The 20,980-nt window shown below is 41.0% G+C and overlaps 2 protein-coding genes across 22 annotated transcripts in view; one reads left to right on the top strand and one right to left on the bottom strand.

Annotated features, from left to right (window-relative positions):
- The window catches only part of APAF1 (apoptotic peptidase activating factor 1), a 103,214-nt gene extending 91,166 nt beyond the window's left edge, over positions 1-12,048 (top strand). For 12 of the 21 annotated variants that reach the window (XM_084810173.1, XM_084810174.1, XM_084810176.1 and 9 more), the window contains 2 exons: positions 6,676-6,744; positions 11,083-12,042. In XM_084810173.1, coding sequence (XP_084666299.1) covers positions 6,676-6,744; positions 11,083-11,277 — 264 coding nt within the window. In that variant the 3' untranslated portion in view covers positions 11,278-12,042. Of the gene's footprint in view, positions 1-3,044; positions 3,175-6,675; positions 6,745-11,077 lie in introns of those variants that run through there. The other 9 variants (XM_084810177.1, XM_084810180.1, XM_084810187.1 and 6 more) reach the window with 9 other exon arrangements.
- ANKS1B (ankyrin repeat and sterile alpha motif domain containing 1B) overlaps positions 1-20,980 on the bottom strand; it is a 578,800-nt gene that overhangs the window by 14,799 nt on the left and 543,021 nt on the right. The window contains exons 20-22 of the mRNA XM_084810203.1: positions 9,122-9,193; positions 3,071-3,199; positions 1,585-1,656 (exon numbers count right to left, since the gene is read on the bottom strand). Coding sequence (XP_084666329.1) covers positions 1,585-1,656; positions 3,071-3,199; positions 9,122-9,193 — 273 coding nt within the window. The remainder of the gene's footprint in view (positions 1-1,584; positions 1,657-3,070; positions 3,200-9,121; positions 9,194-20,980) is intronic.

Below are 20,980 nucleotides of genomic sequence, written 5' to 3'. Positions count from 1 at the left end.
CCCCCACTCCCTTCCAGGTCCATGTCTGGGGAAGGCGAGAGATCCAGAGCCTTTTCCTGACACCCCACAGCACCACTGGTGGGACAGCCGTGGAAGCAGAGAGCACCACTGCCAACCAAGGAAGACCTCCACCAGCAGACCTCAGTCTCCTTCCGAAGCGCGGGGGTGGGGGGCAGGGCAGCGGGGGGAAGAGGACTATAGTATCCTGTGGCCCTAAGACAATTTCCCAGGGACCACAGGATTACACTCTTAATCTTTGTTTAAAATTTTAAATGTTTTAAAATCTATATGAAGCCTGACTGACCATTTTCCCTCTATGTGTCAATGTAGAACTGCTGATGTTTCATTCAGCATTATAGACCATTTATTTATTTGATTGATTGATTGATTGATTGATTGATTGTAAGGCGGCTTATATTATCTTCCTCCTCCCCATTTTATCCTCACAACAACACCCCTGTGAGGTAGGTTGGGCTGAGAGTCCGTGACTGGCCCAAAGTCACCCCGTGAGCTTCCATGGCCAAGTGGGGACTAGAACCTGGATCTCCTGGCTCCCAGTTGAACACTCTCACCACTACACCATGCTGGCTCCCTTTTAGAGATACTGCCCCTTCTTGAAAAATAAAGTTCTTATCAAGAATTTCTTCAAGAGAGACTGAACCATATTTATTTTATTTATTTGTAATTGTAATAATTGCATCCTGTAATTTGCATCCTCAAAGCTGCTAACAGATAAAGTACTAAACAAACATCAAAATCACAATTAAAAAACCAAACTAAAATACCTATAGAATAATAAAAATGATTAGTTAGCTCCCAATTCATAAAGAATATAAAATTCTTCCATTATTTTTGAAGTTCTACTTTTAGACGGAATAATGATAGGCATTAAGCTTGATGAGCCTTGTGTTAAAAGTGCCAACTGTTTTCCTGCTTGTTCTTCATAGTAATAAAGTGTTTGAGCACCAGTAAAGAACATTCAGACTTTATAATGAGAAAGAATTAGGTTATATTTTACATATTTAATTGACATCTTTGGAACACCTTTCATGAGTGTCAGCCTTTTTGGTTCAGAACTTGCTTCTGTAATTGCTATATATCTTCCAAAAACTAAATATCAGCCTCTTATTTATACTTCAGTGTGGACAGCGACCCAAAAATGATTTATTTTTTTAAAGGAGCATGAGTATCAGTCCTGGGAAGTTTACTATTCGAGCTCTCCATTAAGGAAGTACTTCCCCTTAAGTAGGTATGCCCTTATGTTTTGGATGGGGGTGGGACTGCAAAATGTTTATTATAGCATCCACATGGATAGCAAGATGCACAAAAATCCGCTAATCAAGAGGTGAGAAATCCTCCACCTATGAACTCACTCACATTTATTGTGTAACGCACTTGCATATGAAGGTTTTAGTCATGATATGAAAAACGACCCAAGTAAAATACATTTTATTTATAACTGAATATTTATAAAGAACATTATAAAGAACCCTAGTGTTTCACTGAATGAACAAATAGGTGAGATCAGAGATATAATGACAGTTTTACCTGTTAGTCATTTAGAAAAGAAATCATTTCACTCACCCTCATTTTTGCACAGGCATCCTGCGTTGATTCTGTTCCTCTTAGCTCTTTTACCAACATAGAACCTAAATACTTAAGACATAGAAGCATTTGTTCTCTGTAGTTATAAAATAGAGTAAGCAAATCTTCATCGACAACTAAATATGTAACCTAGAACATTCTACCATTTTTCTTTTTTCATGTGAATGTCTCATAATAGTAGGTTTTCAAATGAAGAGTATTATTCCGTGTTTTATACAGAACTTAATTTATTAACAGAACCAGCAAGTACTGCAATTGTCATGTTTAAAGTAGAGAAACAAGATGCAGAAGCCATCTGAAGAAAAATGCATCAGAAAACGAAATGCACCATTTACTTTAAAATGGTGCAACTGCTGTTTTTGCTGTGAAAAGCTACTTATATGCCTGGCTGGTCTATATTATATTACTACTGGATTTCCAAACAGATAATACTTTCCTTTAGTTCATCATTGTGTTTCTAGGAAATGGTGGCTTATGTGAATTATAAAAAGAATTATGTACAAAATGTTCAAGAGGATAGAGTCCAACACAATAATAATGTATAAAAATGTAAGGCATCTCAGTACAATTTCATTAGGTTGAAACTCTGTGTTTTGTTTAGGTTTTTTGAAGTTGTACATGCATTTAATATGATGCTGTTTAAGATTTGAAGGGGTTTTTAATAGTTCCTCTTTAAGAGTTTAATATGTTCTATTAAGTGAATGGTAGATTTAACAAATTCTTTATGATTTTTGAGAAAATCAAGTACTAATAATTTTTAATAGCATCACTTTTAAAAATAGTACTGGTGCTGTTTTTTCTACAGGTGACTTGCACAGGACCAACTTCCCCACACTCCCCCAGTATTTTTTCATACAACACATACTTTATTTATGGAATTTATTATCACAAGGTATGGTAATGACCACTAGCTTATACAGATTTAAAAGTGGCTGGGACACATTGATGGAGGGTAAGTACATGTTCAGAGGCAGTGTAGCTCTGAGCCGCAGAAGGGGACAAATGATAATGAATGGCTATTGCCTTCATGCCTTGCTTGTAAACTTCTTGTTTGGCCCCTTGTAAAGAGAATGCTAGACTTTTGAACAAGATACATCAGGATACTTATATCCACCCACCCACCCACCGTCTCTCTCTCTCTCTCTCTCACACACACACACTCTTTTAGAACTTTATGGCACTTTTGGATGCTGCTTTAAAATATTCTATATATTTATACAGTATAGTAAAGAAGTCTGTAACTTCTCAGAGATTTAAAGAAAAAGGAAACATTTCCATCTGCTTTCTGCCTGCAATATTGTGAACTCTTTTACTGAGATCATTTTGTTCCTGCAAGAAAGACCTCATCGTTACAGCCCTGGTAGAGAAAAAGACTACATGACATGATTACATGATAAAGGTCATCCCCTAAATTGAGTAATTTTCTGTTATTCTCAAAGGAGACATTGAGATTGGGCAAACTTACAAATGCTTTGTAATCACACGACTGGAAGATGAGTTTCTCTGGATGATGCTGCCAGTACTGTACTGGTGTCGATGCTGTTGCTTCATTAGGAGGTCGTAAGGTAATCGATGGTTCACCCCAGTCTCCAGTCTGAAAATCAGACGTATTTCAAAAGCAATGTAAGCTAACGGGTAAATAGCTTCTTTAAAATAGCTCTCTCTGGTTGTAGCCAAATTGCACTGGTTGCATATTATTTACTGAATGTTCCATTAAAATAACTGATGGATGCCATGTGGACAGCATTTCTCACTACAGTATAGCCTCTCATCTGAATTTTCCAGCTAGGAGCAACTTGTCCCAAATAAGCAGATATTATTTAAATGGAGGTACTACTTGTGCAGGACAGAATAAAATAAGTAGCCAGAAGTTTCAGATAACAGGGTTGAAAAGGGAAGTCCAAGTAACAGCCTGATCCTATGCCTGAGTGCTTGGAAGTAAGTCCCCATGATTTCAAGCATCTACAGCTGGGGCGCTGAATGTCTCTCACCCTGAGGACCAAATTCAATTTTGGAGAAGCTCTCAGGAGCTGCATTCCAATGATGGGCAGAGCCAAAAATACCAGCCTATTTTAGCTTAATGCACTTACTGCCTGTAACTTAGCCTTAGGAGAGGCATTTCAACCTTTTAGAATGGGGAAAAAGTCTGCACAAAAGCTGAGAAACCACCACATAATCAGGGGGAAGGGCTAGGGAAGGTGGCATGGCCATATGGGGGATCCTGATGAGCCGGACTGGGACCCTAGGAGGGCCAGATTGGGCCCCTGGGCCTGAGGATCTTCTCTGATCTACGCAACTGCAGCTATACAACCAGATCTTACACATATTTACTCGAATATAAATCCTACTTTGTCTAGTGGATCTTAGTCCCAACTAAGAATGAATAGGACTGCAGGCTTAGGTCATCTTATGCACACTTAAGGGTAAATCCCACTGAAATCAATGCAGCTTACTTCTGAGTAAACATGATTAGGATCTGAATACAAGTCTATGGAGGGAGCAATCCTATGGCTGCTAGTCAGCGGCTAGACGGCCACAGGGTATGTGGTTTTCCAGGAACCAACCTCAGAGCCCGCACTCCGAGGTCAGTTCCTGGAGAACCAACCTGCCCCCCCTTCTACGCTGCATGCTGCCTCTCAGGCAGCATGGAACAGCCCCATCCTCCGCGCTCACAAGAGGAGTGCAGAGCGGCCAAAATGGGGCTTTCCAGGGGCCGTTCCGGGGCAGGGAGGGCGAAAATGCTGGCACAACACATCCAGCAGCCTCCTCCCCTGCTCTGCCTTCCTGCAGCTAGACAGCTGAAATTGGCAGTCTAGCCACAAATGTAGGGCAGGAGAAGCACGGAGGGAACGATCCCCTCCATACTTCTCCTGCCTTGGATTGGATAGGCAGTCACCTATCCCCATAGGATTGTGCCCTAACTCAAGCTGGCACCAATGGTGCTTAAACTGAATTAATTTTCTTAGAGAAAGGAAGAAACAGATATTTAAATTGATTTAACAAAACAGTTGCATTTGGAAGGTACTTTCTAAAACTATACATTACATGAAATTTCAAAATTCAAAACCAGCACTAAAACAATTAGTATCTGCTCATGTCCTTTTGAGTGTTTTGTCACAGTTCAAATTGCATTCTCTACTCACTGTTTTTCAACTTGGTTGGGTAGAATTGGCAACAAATTGTTAAATTTACTAACAATTATAAACAAACTTGAGAAATAAGATATGATAAAGTAAAACAATTGAAAAGCTATTGAAAGCATCTGAGAAAATTTCAGTCAAAGAAAGTACCATTTTCTTTCTCCATCTAGGCCAAGCAAACAAAACAACCATTATACATCCATTTCCATGGGGCACACAATAATGACAAGACAGAAGTTTGTACAGATCTACAATGATAAGCACAAAGTCAACTGGAAGGCACTGAAATTTAGTAACCTTCCAACATGAAAACTGAAGCAGGATAGCAGAAAATGAGACAACCAGAAACAACTTTGTGCCAACATTACTGCCTTTGTTCAAAAGCTGACAGTAATGTCATTCATGTGGTGTTCCTTTAAAAGTGCTTTAGAGCTGTCTAGAATGGCTTCTTGCAACACTTCATACCCTGGCTCAGCTTCCAGGAGTTGAGGATCCACACAGCCCCCGCCACCAAATTTGCCACCAAAATGCAGTGGCGCAGTAGCAAAAAAGTGGCAACTTTGTTTCCAAACAAGGCATATGAGGAGGACGTGCTTTATTTGAAAGCAAAACCATGCTCCTGGGAGGCTGCCGGGAGTATGATCCTGCTTCCAAACAAAGTGCATGTTTCCTGCGTGCCTCGTTGTGGAACAAAATCGCTGTTTTGCCACCATGGCAGCAAATTTAGTGGCTGCAAAAAAGGCCAGGGGAGGCATGCAGCTCTCAGATCACATGCTGCCCACTCTTGCCCTAGCTCTTTTCTGAATTAAAGGGTTCTTTTTGGAGGGAATGGGGCATGTGCACTGGCCTGACAGAGACACACCACTCTTTCAGCAGACGCGGCTTTTTCTTGATAATGGGAAAATGTTGTGCATGTAGAATGTCTCAGTTGGGTAAAAATTGATAATATCATTATAGATAATACTTAACATTTATATAGTGCTTTAGAGTGTTCATACTACTGCACATATATTATCTTGTTGCAATCAGTAATATCAACATTAAATACTTCCTTGCCCCTTCTTCCCCACAGCATTCGAAAATGCTACACAGAAGGACAGGGGGACCCTGTTGAATGGGGTAGGCTGGGGGATCCCAGAAAATTGGGCAGAGCTCCGCTCAAGGAAGAGGCCTTCACCTGAATTTCAAAGATCCCCTCTTCCCTCCACAACATAGCCTACCCCATTCAGCAGGCTCTCCCAAAACTCTCTGTAGCATTTTTTGTGGGCTGGAGGGACTGCTGTGGGGAAGGAGGCTGCTTTCACAAGCCCATTTGCACATGCCCATGTCTGGATCCAAGCCTGTACTAGAAAAATTCTCCAGCTTAGGGCTCATTCACATTTTAAGTAGCAGGTGTGCCACATGTACACTGATATTCCTTTAGTGAACCCTGCAAAGACACAAGTCTCCGAACACCCAGGGGCACACAATGGACATGTACACAGGACATGCAATTCACCAGGACTCCCTGGCATGCACTGCATGTTTACAGAAAATGTTCCCCTTCATACCCTTGCAGTATTCACTACAGCAAATTTCCGTTACATGTAGCAAATGTGTATGCCACATAAAGTGTCTGTCAACCCTTAATAGATCTGTGGATCACACCTGAATGCTGGGCATGAGCCAGCTCAAGGAAAATACTTTTAGATACTGTACATCTTTAACTTTTCCACTGAAATCAACTGGGTTTAGAAGGACTTCACTCTGGCTTTACTGTGCCCTTTAGGAGTTAAAATTGTTGACAGAAATGATGATTCAGTGTGTAATTGACAAGAAACATTAAAGGTTTGCAGCTTCATTGTCCATTTATTAAAGTAATCTTATTAATGTCACTTAAAGAAACGTGATTATACTCAGATTATACTAAGATTTCACTTTCTTCCACCAGAATACTCAGCTTGTCAAGACTATTTTTAAGATGACAGAGCACTTGATATCCGCTTGGTTTAAAGCTGAGGTAACTTTTAGCAAGATAAATACATCCTGCTGTAAGAAAATTAATGTTGAGCGTAACTTTAAAATGTAAGCTTTAGAAAACATGTATTAGTAAGAAATGCCAAAAGCAAATATGCTATAACATATTTCTATAATCCATAATTGAACCACCCGCAAAACAATGGACACAATCCATAGCCTTCCGTGTGCCCAAGGCTATCATTTTCAGCATAAATGATTCCTGGCCCACTTGCATTTGCAGTTTTGCACAGGATGCATAGTTACAAGTGAATATGGAATCCTGAAGTTACATATGTTAGCACTGGTCACACTTTTGAGATTTTACAAAAAATATCCATATTAGCTGTTCTCAGTCCAAGAGCTAGAAAGTGACGCCCATAGTGAAATGAAAAAAAAATGTCCAGATCTGGGAGTATGTATACTACACAATTCTAATGAAAACAACAGTACTTTTAAACTAAATCAGTAAAGCTGACAAAACCAAAATAAGAGTGAAATTGAAATGAGACAAAAGTAAAATAAACAGGAGCACTTGCAGTCAAATACCTGTCCTGAAGCCAAATAAATATTGCCTTCCAAATCTGTCACCAGCCAGCCAAAGATCAGCACCTTTACATCTCAGTATTTTAACGTGGAGGTATCCAAGTACACACTCAGCTCTCCCTCAACAGAACTTAAAAGTGCTTAACTTTGGTTGGATCATTCTCACTGTAAATATTTAAAAATATTCTCTGCAATTATCGAAAATGCGTTTTTAATGTTTCATTAAAAAAAAAAGAATTTCTGATTGCTAATCACCACAGAGCATCCTTGCAATCTTTTTTATTCAGCTGAAATTTAATTTAAAATAGGTCATTTCATTTTCATTGTCCCATGAGATATTCTCATAACTCAAATTTATTATCAACATAAACATATTTAGGGAGCAAACCTAAGAGGCCGTAGGAGACAATGTAAGTCCTACGTCACCGGGGGAGAGGAAGATCACCGGTGGGACAGCGCCTACGCTCCCAACGGTCCCCCGGTATGGCTCTGCGGGCATAGTTGTACCCCTGGTGGTGTTCTGCCAGCTGCACAAGGGAAAACCAGGCATGTCAGGGGTGGCCATGGATCTCTCAGCTCCAAAGCCCCCTTATTCCCCCAACATGCTTAAAAATGTGGACCAACAGTATACCAGCCCTGGAGCTGGCATAGTTATTTCTCTCCCATTGCAGTCAGTGCAAGGAAAGAAGAAAAAGCTGCCCTACACATCCTACCCTGGCAGCAGTGAAACCGCAGGACACTGGAAGAGGTATTGGTTCCACCTGCAGGTCTCCCCCTTTTTACCCTGATTGTGAGAAAGGATTGTTCCCCATCCCTGTTGTACATCTTCCCCTAATAGGCTGGAGGAAGCAAGTGAAGGAATACATTCAGATGGCATCCTTCTTCCATCTTAAATATTTAACAGCTAGCACTATCCTTAATTTTGTATTATTATTATTATTATTATTATTATTATTATTATTATATTTTATAACTGTTAGAGCAGACAGTGCTGTTCATCTATTAGGTGGTCAGAACAATAGCATGACTGTAGAGACAGTTAAACAGGTTCTGCTGGAAGTTCTAGTTCTAGAGATCTAGGCCATTTTCCCCCTTCTGTTGCAAAGATGAGCTGCAACTAAAAACTGCTCGAGTTTCTTCTTGTGACACTAATATTAATACTTCCACTGGAAAAAGGATATGCATGATAATACATGATGGGAGTATGTGTCTACTTTGCACATGCATCAGGAAGCAATAACATGTTAAATATATCCTGGAAGTGGCATACAAAGATGATCTTAAGGCTAACATTCAAAATACAGTTCATGAGATAAGGGCGTTTATTCCAGACGCGTCCTGTGTCTAAAAATAAGTGCAGATTGTTTAGAAATGAAGACATGTGCGTACAAGATGCCACCCTTCAAATACACATTGAAGTGACTCAGTGTATTTTAAAATTGAGGGCAAATAGCCCTGAGAAATTAAAGAGAGGATCCTTCTTGGTCACAAAAAGGAGAAGGCACAAAACAGCATATAATTCCACAGTTTATGCAATTTACACTTATTTTTGTCTTTGAAGGTGAACAACACAAGTTGAAATAAAGATGAGGGCTTAAAAAAAAAACAGACTTTGGAGCTTTAAAATTTGCATCCAGTTACACAAAAACCAACACGCTCATTTCACGCTATGAAAATGAATGTATAAACACATACAGTCCTGGAAATCATTGGATGTTACACATTGCTTCTTGAAGCCTGAAAAGCACAGCACCAGTATCAAGTATTAACAACACCAAGGAAACACACTGAACAGGGATACAGTGACAACGTAGCCATTTATTGAAGTATCTTACATTATGAACCTGATGGACTGCTGAGTAAGGGTATCCTGCATTCTGGTTGGTCCATATCTCACAGACAGAAGACTGCTAATATAAACAGAAAACTACATCTCATCTTGTAAATAATAAAGCACCATGAACATCCCCAAGCCCAGGAAGAATAAGCATTGTGCCCTGGGAGGGGGGGCAAATATGTCTGCAAGATTTAAAAGGAGAGAGAGATTTAGATTGGCAACAGCTGTTAAAAGTCCTCTTTAATGTACTTGCTGACAAAACATCTTTTGGGCTTATTTAAAGAAAAACATAACTCAGAGTGAGTTTCAGATCTATTCAGAATAATAACACCATTTTATGATTATGAAATAGAACTAAACAGCACAAAAGGAAAAGTGTCTATCCTTCAATCATATCTCAGCCTTTGATTTGCATTTTGTAGCCCAGATATTATTTACATAGGAGGAAAAGGCTAAAATAAACAAATACTGAGCATAACCAAATAAGCGTAGTTGTTGAGCAATAAGCACTAACGTCAATGGTATTTGTACATAACACTTGAAAGATACTAGATTCGGTGCACCAAGGCTGGACAATGCACAACTCCAGACATTTCAAAGGGACAAGCACGAAAGGGAGAGAGAGAGAGAGCAGAGTTTAGTAAAGTGCACCAATACCTTTAAAAAGCCATATTGATTGCAGTAATTAGCAAAGAAATATAAAATGGAGTAACAACCCATCACATCTTTCCAACAGTTGTTTGGAATGCAAGAAGCTAGAATTCATTTATTAATTTTATTTATACCCCGCCTTTCCACCAAGGAAATAGCACTCAATAATTCATTACATGGGTGGACCTTTTATGTCTGGAAATACAAAAGTAGCCAAGGAAGCAAGATGCACAATACAACTGCAGCAAAAGGGAGAAAAAAAATCAGATTCATATCATCTGACAGCACCTGGTATACATTTCCGTATTTGGACACCACAAGCAAATCCAAGATAATAGCTCATAGTAGCTGAACAACTAAAATAAGCACCCAATGTAGTAGCTACCCGCAGTCTCCTGAGCAGGCAACAATGAAAGGCTTTAAACAGATGAGAAATGCAACTACAATCTCTAGAGTAGCTAGCAATTAATACATCAATAGCTTAAACACAATGTGGAGCATAGCCAGCAGTTAAGACGAGCAGCAGGAATTTAATATTAGTGTCTAAATAAAGCCCACATCCAAAGAGACACAGCTTCCTGCAAGAAAATCACTATTGCTCTTATTTCTTCATCTGTGAAAAATGGATGCCTCACCCCAACTGATAAGCTGCATCACTACTAAAATTCTAAGGACTGACAGTGGAGGTTGCCTTTCTCTAAACTGTCCAGAAAGTGTTCCGAGTACTCAGTCCCAAGAACCTGAGCCACAGCACAGAAGTGCTGATGGGGCGCAGTAGTCACCGAGGCAGCAAACTGTCAGAACCAATTGCATTGTGTAAACAAAATCAGATCAGTAGTACTTTAATATCAGCATAATAAATAAAGACACATAAATTAAGTGTGCTGCTCATCCTCTTGAAGAAAGTAAGACTGTGTAGTGGTTGCTTCCTCAGTAAGTTTTTGGCAAAGAAGTAGCTGCAACTTGGACAAAGGTTAAAAATAGATTACAGGCCTCCCAGGCATGAAAAAAGCAAGATGACAAAAGGCCTGAGGATAAAAAATAGTTAACTATGCCAGATACCCTCAAGGAGTGGAGAATAAAAACAGCATGACCCAACACTTGCATTTGTGGTTCATAAGAAAGTGTGAGAGATACCACTTTAGACTGGAATCTCTGGCCACGTAAAGAGTGCAATTTCATAATGGAGCTGTGGTAACCTTCTACTTACAGTCTTAACGTTTTGAAAAGGGCCAGAATAACCAATGCAAAGCAGCCTTTACCTATTCCCTGCCTCACTGCCTGCCTTCTCTCTTTCTATCAGTGCAGATGTGCTCAGTGCAACACATGCACAGAGAATGGAGCCCTGGCAACTATACCAGCACAAAGAAGAGGTATCTCGCATGCCTCAAGAGTCTCCTCCTGACAAACGATCCAACTGCCTTTCAGAAAGCTACCGGCAATAGTTGGCAGCATCAAATCTCTTTTAAGAAGGATGCTTTAAAGAGACATGAAAAATTCTAAAGAAGATCTGGCAGAGTTCTGAAAATAATTTCTTCTGACTACATTAATGCCTAAAGCTTATTTTACTTGTTAACTGGTTCTATGTCTTTTAATGTTTCAGTAGACAGGAAACAGACATGGCACAGCAGAAAATCTGAACTGTATGGACAAAAATGGTTTTAACATACAGGTCATTTGTCATTTCCACTAGTCAGAGAAATTACATGAAACATGTACCAAAAGTGATTCTGCATAAAAATGCCAAACGTTGAATTGTGATCTCTCTTGCATTTTCAGGGTAACAATTCCAGGTGGAAATCAAGACCAAAACAGATGCAATGTAAAATAATACAGCCAGGAGCAGGGGAGAGGAGATTGAAACTGTGATGTGTGGGGAGGTGTGTTGTCCCTTTCCTTCCTTTCCCTCCTTGCTGTATCAGGGTTCCTGGTTGCGCAGAGTTCTACTCACATTCAAGTGAACATGAATAGAACTCTGTTTCAGATGTTGCCGATTCAACACAGCAAGGTCTGAACTGAGGGGAGTGGGGCCACCGTACCCAGAAACATAGGGGGCAGGGCAGCATGCATGCCCCCAGCCCTCTACCCGCTTTTAGCCCTCATGCATACAGGAGAATATCTGAATAGGGCTGGGATGTGAATGAGAAGGGAGGCAGAGAAGTTATTGAAAACCGAGACGTGGTGCTAGGGTTTTAGAACCATTAGTACTACTATTTATTCAGTTATTGTTAGTTCTGAACGTTGACCTGTGAAATAAATACATGTTTAACATCTACATTCTGGTCTGAGTGTATTTGAAGTTTGGCATATCTTAGCCCACGTGCTAAGGATCTAAAGAGTAGAGTCCGACTGCTCTCTATAAATCAGGTGGTGGCAGCTGGTGTTTGGGGGAGTCCTAGAGAAAGTCTGGACCAAGTGACCTCTAGAGGCCAGGGTCTTGTAGAGGACCACTAGAAACATCACACATACCTCCATTAATCAATGTTTATAGTTATCTTGAGAATATGTTAATGCAGAACCCTATTTTATAAATGTAGAAATGAAAGTGTTCATGCGAAGTGGCTAAGGCCACACTGAATGTGAGGTAAGTGGCAAAGAATTTAAGAATAATTATTACTGAATCCAAGTAGGTCCGTGAGGAAAGGGGCAAAATAGCCATCTCCTGATATATGTAATATCTAATTCTATTCTCTAAAAAAGTTGTGAGAGAGAGCAGTCAAAAATGCATTTTTTGCAATTTTCTGCAAAGGCATTCTGTGAAGCACCTACTTTCGAAATACTACCATAACAAAGAAACAAATGTGAGGTGGGATAATTCAAACAAATAATAAAACTGATCGATCCTTATCAAATATTTTCTTAAAATCAAGGGCACTGGGTTTCTTGCTAAGATAAACACTTGCAAATTAGCAAATAGAATCATAGAATAGTAGGGTTGGAAGGGGTCTATAAGACCATCGAGTCCAACCCCCTGCTCAATGCAGGAATCCAAGTCAGAGCATCCCTGACTGATGGCTGTCCAGCCTCATCTTGAATGCCTCCAGTGTGGGAGAGCCACCACCTCCCTAGGTAATTGGTTCCATGGTCGTGTTGCTCTAACAGTCGGGAAGTTGTTCCTGATGTTCAGCCAGAATCTGGCTTCCTGCAACTTGAGCCCATTATTCCATGTCCTGCACTCTGGGATGATCAAAAATCGATCCTGGCCTGGTCCCCTGATCATCTTCGTTGCCCTCCTCTGAACCCTCTCCAGCTTGTCTGCATCCTTCTTAAAGTGCGGTGCCCAGAACTGGACACAGTACTCCAGATGAGGCCTAACCAGTGCTGAGTAGAAGGGAACTAGTACTTCACGTGATTTGGAAGCTATACTTCTATTAATGCAGCCCAAAATAGCATTTGCCTTTTTTGCAGCCACATCAAATTGTTGGCTCATATTCAGCTTGTGATCGACAACAATTCAAAGATCCTTCTCACTTGTAGTATTGTTGAAGCAAGTATCACCCATCTTGTACCTGTGCAAGAGGTTTCTTTTTCCTAGGTGCAGAACTTGGCATTTATCCCCATTAAATTTCATTCTGTTTTCTTCCCAGCACTCCAGCCTATCAAGATCACTTTGAATTCTGTTTCTATCTTCCAGGATATTAGCTATCCCACCCAATTTTGTGTCATCTGCAAATCTGATAAGCATTCCCTGCACCTCCTCCTCCAAGTCATGAATAAAAATGTTGAAGAGTACTGGGTCCAGGACTGAGCCTTGTGGTACCCCACTCGTTACCAATCCCCAGTTTGAGAAGATCCCATTAATAAGCACTCTTTGAGTCCGATTCTGTAGCCAACTGTGGATCCACCGGATCGTTGTTTCATCTAGCCCACTTTGAGCTAGTTTGCTCATCAGGATATCATGGGGCACTTTGTCGAAAGCTTTGCATGTATAAGCTTAAATACATGCTGAAATTCTACAAAACTACAGTTATATACCTCCATACCCATGTATACTTTGTTTCTGCTCCTGGGCATAGTAAAACCTCAACCACCTTCCAACCTCAATATCCAGGACTAGGTGTTAGCATTAAACTTTTAGGTGTCGGTATCCTAGATGCAGATTTTGATATTCTTAGCTTCTAATTTAAATACGCAAGTACAACCAAACTCAATAAGGCTAAGTGAGTATGCATAGTACTGCAGCCTAATATTCCGGAGAATGAGCTGCTGAGTTCCATATAGCTATTTGGTCCTTGTACATAACTTCAGGCACATCCTCCATCTACTCATGTTTTTCATCTCAACTGTCTATCCCAGGCCCCCTTTCCTGCCACTTTCCAAAGGAATCCAAATTCTGCAAATATAGGGTTGGATCCAACTAGATTACCTGCACTTAGTTCCCCTGCCACCATGGCAAGCTGGGCACTCGCGGGTGCCCAGCACGATGCAACAGCCCCCACAGGTAAATTAAGTCATGGTGGGCTGTTGTGTCAGGCAAACTGTCTCATAGATTCCTTCTTCTCGCTGTTTTGATGGCAAAGCACCCATTTGAACATGACATCTGACTCCTGTGGAATCCACTTTGGTTACAAAGAGCATCCTGTAGGGTTACAAGGTCACATCTCTCATAGTACCAACTGTTGGCATTCAGGTTATGGAAGGCCTGTGGCTGCTCCAATCAATTACAAGGCACCACAGTCATCACTTGTGATAAAAAATGAACCAAAGGACTGCTGCATTTGCCCGAATCTAGCTTCTTCCTCACACTTAATTCACCAAAATGGAATTCTCCTCTATTTGAACAAGTTTGCCCTAAGGTTGAGATGAGCTGGTACATGCAGACAGCCCGAAAACTATTGCAAACTGCTTTCAAACTAATTTCCATCTTGCTGAACAGGAGTCGTGCTTTTTTTGCAGGGGCAATTGCTTCAGGTCCTTCCTGTCATTCAACATGGACTTTTACAGCCTTACATGTCAAACTCAGTGCTTATCCCTCACAGCAGGATTTATCCTTAGAATTTGAATTTCAGTGTACTGAACACACACTTGTGCAGTGAAAACTTTTCATGACTGACCACTTCCTCCTTGCTGACAATGTCACTCCAACCCCTTCTCAAGCTTAATATCCTTTCATCTGTAAATTGAATCCAGAAGAAGGTGGGTGACAGAAACTTTTTGGGTCGAGAGCATTACCTTGGGAAATGCATGTATAAAAATACTAATAGAGTAAATAAACTATCTTCATACTGCGAAAGGAAGTGTTCAGATTTTACAGACTAGAAAGTTTTCCAAGTTTCAGGGTTGTCCAGCTTTTTCCACTTTCAAGTCAATGGGTAAGAAAATGTTATCCAAATTTGGACCTCTAGGCATGCCTACAGGAAGGCTCAGGTAGGTGCTATGACTGAGAAAGTGAATTAGCATGTCATTGCAGAGAAAGAGATCACAGCTTAAACGCAAGTGCAGATGGACACCCATCAACCAATTGAGGGTTTTTTTAAATGGTCAAGTGCTGAAATTTAAGTATTTTATGGATCAAAACAACAGATCGAGTTCAGTGGAACTCCTTTGAAGAAAGCAGACTGACAGCACGAGGCATTTATCATGCGTTTGTTATTGTTCACTCACGGAGGTTCACAGGTCCTTTTCATGACGACATCAACCTCCGTTGCCTCTTTCATTGTTTTTTAGGTTTATTCTGCCATTTTATAAATCACCGAAAATGCAGTAACAAAAACCCCCACCAAAAACGGCCATCAAAGAAGTGGTATAATTCAAGAATTGCGCGATATTGTAGAAATTTCGCAGCGCCATATACTGGTTGTATAAATGAAACATATGGAACGTGCCCACAAAGGAACCTGGAAAACCAAGCTGGGGGAAGTGCCTGTATTGTGCCCATTGTAAACCCGCAAAGACTCTGGAAGACAAAGCCCTGGTAAGGCTGCAGGATCCTTCCTCAACATAGAGTGTTTTAGGGTGCAATCCTATGCATATTTAGACAGAAAAATTCCTGTAACTATTCAGTGGCACAATGTGCATGTGTTAAACTACTTGGTGATAACAAATTTGGTATTGCCTATTCTGACATTCCCCCATCATGGATCACTGCCTTGTTGTGGCGAAGGGGCTTGCGTAACTCAGTGAAGCCATAAGCTATGCCGTGCAGGGCCACCCAAGACGGACAGGTCATGGCAGAGAGCTCTGACAAAATGTGGTCCACTGGAGAAGGAAATGGCAACCCACTCCAGTATTCTTGCCAAGAAAACCCCATGGAACGTATCACAAAGCTAAAAGATATGACGCCAGAAGATGAGCCCCTCAGGTCGGAAGGTGTCCAATATACTACTGGGGAAGAGCAGAGGGTATTTCCAAGAAGCACCAGAAAGAGTGAAGCGGCTGGGCCAAAGCCAAAAGGACACTCAGCTGTGGATGTGTCTGGTGGTGAAAAGAAAATCCGATGCTGTAAAGAACAATATTGTCTAGGAACCTGGAATGTAAGATCAATGAATCAAGGTAAGCTGGAGGTGGTCAAATATGAGATGGCAAGACTGAACATTGACATCTTGGGAATCAGCGAACTAAAATGGACAGGCATGGGCGAATTTAATTCAGGTGACCATCATATCTACTACTGTGGGCAAGAATCCCTTAGAAGAAATGGAGTAGCACTCATAGTCAACAAAAGGGTGGGAAAAGCAGTACTGGGGTACAATCTTAAAAACGATAGAATGATCTCAGTACGAATCCAAGGCAAACCATTCAACATCACAGTAATTCAAGTCTATGCCCCAACCACTGAGGCCGAAGAAGCTGAGGTTGATAGGTTCTATGAAGACCTACAACAACTTCTAGAACTAACACCAAAAAAAGATGTCCTCTTCATCATAGGGGATTGGAATGCTAAAGTAGGAAGTCAAGAAATCACCGGGATAACAGGCAAGCATGGCCTTGGTGTACAAAATGAAGCAGGACAAAGGCTAATAGAGTTTTGCCAAGAGAACACGCTGATCATAGCAAACAGTCCTTTCCAACAGCACCAGAGGCGACTCTACACATGGACATCACCAGATGGTCAATATCAAAATCAGATTGATTACGTCCTTTGCAACCAAAGATGGAGAAGCTCTATACAGTCAGTCAAAACAAGACCTGGAGCTGACTGTGGCTCAGATCATGAGCTGCTTCTTGCAAAATTTCGGCTTAAATTGAAGAATGTAGGGAAAACCACTAAACCATTCAGATATGACCTCAATCATATCCCTGATGAATATACAGTGGAGGTGAGGAATAGATTTCAGGGATTAGACCTGATAGACAGAGTGCCTGAGGAACTATGGACGGAGGTCCGTAACATTGTTCAGGAGGCAGCAATGAAATCCATCCCAAAGAAAAAGAAATGCAAGAAAGCCAAGTGGCTGTCTGATGAGGCTTTACAAGTAGCTGACGAAAGAAGGGTAGTGGAAAGCAAGGGAGAAAGGGGAAGATATATCCAACTGAATGCAGAGTTCCAGAGAATAGCAAGGAGAGACAAGAAGGCCTTCTTAAATGAACAATGCAAATAAATTGAGGAAAACAACAGAATGGGAAAGACTAGAGATCTCTTCAAGAAAATCAGAGATCTCAAGGGAACGTTTTGTGCAAAGACAGGCATGATAAAGGACAAAGAAGGCAGGGACCTAACAGAAGCAGATGAGATTAAGAAGAGGTGGAAAGAATACACAGAAGAACTATACAGGAAAGATCTGAATGTCCCTGATAGCCATGATAGTGCGGTCACTGAACTTGAGCCGGACATCCTAGAGAGTGAAGTCAAGTGGGGCTTAGGAAGCATTAGTAACAACAAAGCTAGCGGAGATGACAGTATTCCAGCTGAGCTATTTAAATTCCTAAAAGATGATGCTTTTAAAGTGCTGCACTCAATATGCCAACAAATTTGGAACACTCAACAGTGGCCGCAAGACTGGAAAAGGTCAGTTTACATTCCAATTCCAAAGAAGGGCAATGCCAAAGAGTGTTCAAACTACCGCTCAACTGCGCTCATTTCATATGCCAGCAAGGTGATGCTCAAAATCCTACAAGCTCGGCTTCAGCAGTATGTGAACCGAGAACTACCGGAAGTACAAGCGGGGTTTCGAAGAGGCAGAGGAAACTCTGAGATCAAATTGCCAACATTCGCTAGCTCATGGAGAAAGCAAGAGAATTCCAGAAAAACGTCTATTTCTGCTTCATTGACTAGGCTAAGGCCTTTGATTGTGTGGATCACAACAAACTGTGGCAAATTCTGAAAGTGATGGGAGTACCAGACCACCTTACCTGTCTCCTGAGAAACCTGTACGAGGGTCAAGAAGCAACAGTAAGAACCAGACATGGAACAACTGAGTGGTTCAAAATTGGGAAAGGAGTACGACAAGGCTGCATATTGTCACCCTGCTTATTTAACTTATATGCAGAGTACATCATGAGAAACGCCGGGTTGGATGAATCACAGGTCAGAATTAAGATTGCCGGGAGAATTATCAACAACCTCCGATATGCAGACGATACCACCCTAATGGCAGAAAGCGAAGAGGATCTAAAGAGCCTCTTGTTGAAGGTGAAAGAGGAGAGTGCAAAAGCTGGTTTGAAACTCAACATTAAAAAAACGAAGATCATGGCATCTGGCCCCATCACTTCCTGGCATATAGAAGGGGAAGAAATGGAAGCTGTGACAGATTTTACTTTCTTGGGCTCCAAGATCACCGCAGACGGTGACTGTAGCCATTAAATTAAAAGACACTTGCTCCTTGGGAGGAAAGCTATGGCAAACCGAGACAGCATAGTAAGAAGCAGAGACATCACCTTGCCGACAAAGGTCCGTCTAATCAAAGCTATGGTTTTCCCAGTAGTAAAGTATGGCTGTGAGAGCTGGACTATAAGGAAGGCTGAGCGCCGAAGAATTGATGCTTTCGAACTGTGGTGCTGGAGAAGACTCTTACGAGTCCCCTGGACTGCAAGGAGGTCAAATCAGTCCATCCTAAAGGAAATCAACCCTGAGTGCTCATTGGAAGGACAGATACTGAAGCTGAAGCTCAAATATTTTGGCCACCTAATGCGAAGAGAAAACTCGCTGGAAAAGACCCTGATGCTGGGAAAGACTGAAGGCAAAAGGAGAAGGGGACGGCAGAGGATGAGATGGCTAGATAGCATCACCGACGCAATGAATATGAACTTGAGCACGCTCCGGGAGAGAGCACAGGACAGGAAGGCCTGGTGTGTTATGGTCCATGGGGTCACGAAGAGTCAGACACGACTGAACGACTGAACAACAACAACAATTCTGACATTCAAATTCTGTGACGTTAATAGAAGCTCTTTTAAAGAAACTGTTTTGTTCTTCTGCTCTTCTCTGCAGAATTAATTGAAGCTGTCTTGTATGCTAGAGAGGATTCCCCAATTAGCTCTGCATGTAGGTTAAGAGAAAACCTAATTCAGCAGGAAAAAATCATATATTAATAAAAATTTTCTTTGAAAATTAAGAGGTAAAAGTCAGTAGATCAAGTTGATATTCATAGAAAAGTTTGTCTGAGCAAACAAAACTTATCAGTTGCCCTTGGATTTTCCAGAGAGAATCGCATTTTTCCTTCTTAGATGCAGTTAGTTATATAAAAGCATGATATGGGCATTAACATCTTTTCCCTGCCAGGCTGAACTGCTGAAATAATCAATCTCTACTTGTGGCTAGGTGAGACACTCGGATGTTTCTATCAGGGCAGAATGCCTGCTCAGTGGGGTGAGCCATTCGTGTCTCTAACATGCTTCATGAACTCAACTAGCCTCCCATCTGTTTTGGGTGCAATTTATAGTTTCTGATGTATACCATGAAGCATTACAGCATGGTTTATGACTTGGCCTTCAGTCATTCTGTGCACCATCAAAGAACAGCATGCATCGCCCTCTGGCACTTCTGCTGATAGAAGCTGAACTATACTGACCTTTAGAATGAAATATGGCATATCTTTTTGGTCAAGCATATGTTTGATTTAAAGTAGTCAGTGGATTATTTATGTGTGGTTGAATGAATGGACAGGCTGTTTTCAATTGTCTTTTACTGATGGTTTAAAGCAGTCACAAATCATTAAACAAACACACTGGAAATATTTCAGCACCTACCACAAAATATACAATACCCTAAGAGTTCTTTTATGAAGTGTTAACACCTTGTACCCTAATTGTAAAAATAACAGTTTCTGCACATTCTCTTGAGTTGTTCTCATATGAGCAGGAAGCATAGCCAACTATTCTGTAGTGAATACATGTCAGCCAATTTTAATCCAGGTATTTCTATCAAAAGCTATGAAAGAAAAGAATCTCCATTATCAGGTGGAAAACAAAGTGGCTTAATGTGCAGCTAACATAGGGCAGTATCCAATTAGTATGCAACTAACATGAGGCAGTATCCAACTGCTTCCCGAAGCAACTGGATATGAGCAGAAACGCTCATTACAGGAATGGTGCAGTTCCGCAGAGCTCATAGAAGGGAGCTCCCATTCTGGAAACTAGTGTTTCCACTCATTTCTGGGGTTCCTTTAGGAAGTGCTAATTCCTGTTGCACTCACAGTGGATCCTGCCCATGGAATTAACACTTAGAGTTAAAATAATAGAGATGTACAACAACTGAGCAGATTTTCAGAGATGATGAACTAACAATACTAGTCCTTTTCTGAAATTCCTTAATAAGAGGGAATAAAATAACAGAAGGATAACACTATCTACTAAACCTAGCTCTCATAAGCACATCAGCACCTCCCGTAGAGGATGGAATCACATGGTCTTTTTTCAACTGAACAGCGACTTTTTATCCTCACTTGATGATTGATATTGAAGGATCAGTTCAGCAGAACTGACTTTTGAAGCTTGCTAAATTTGTGTTGGCCTGTTTATCCTGAATGCCTTTCCTGAACCATTCACAAAACTAGGTTCCAAGCAGGTATTTACCAAGATAACATTATATTTTTTAATCATACAGATAGGATATCTACACCAACTGAATACAGTCAACAGCTTCCAGCTTCAGCAAAGTATTTCCAGAATGGTCCCAGGCATGTTGCTTTTCAGTACATTCCAGGTTTGTTCCGATACTACATGATAAATGGAGCACTCTGTTAGCCCACCTCCCATGTCTGAAGGCCTCTGGCACATCAAGGTGGCAATGATATTGCCACCTCTTTGATACCAGAGCACATGAGGA

The sequence above is a fragment of the Heloderma suspectum genome, chromosome 7 (assembly GCF_057233095.1).
Source record: "Heloderma suspectum isolate Gila_16-S chromosome 7, 16-S_ref, whole genome shotgun sequence".
NCBI lineage: Eukaryota > Metazoa > Chordata > Lepidosauria > Squamata > Helodermatidae > Heloderma > Heloderma suspectum.
Note: the sequence above shows the minus strand (reverse complement) of the source record. Positions and strands in the feature narration are given on the sequence as shown.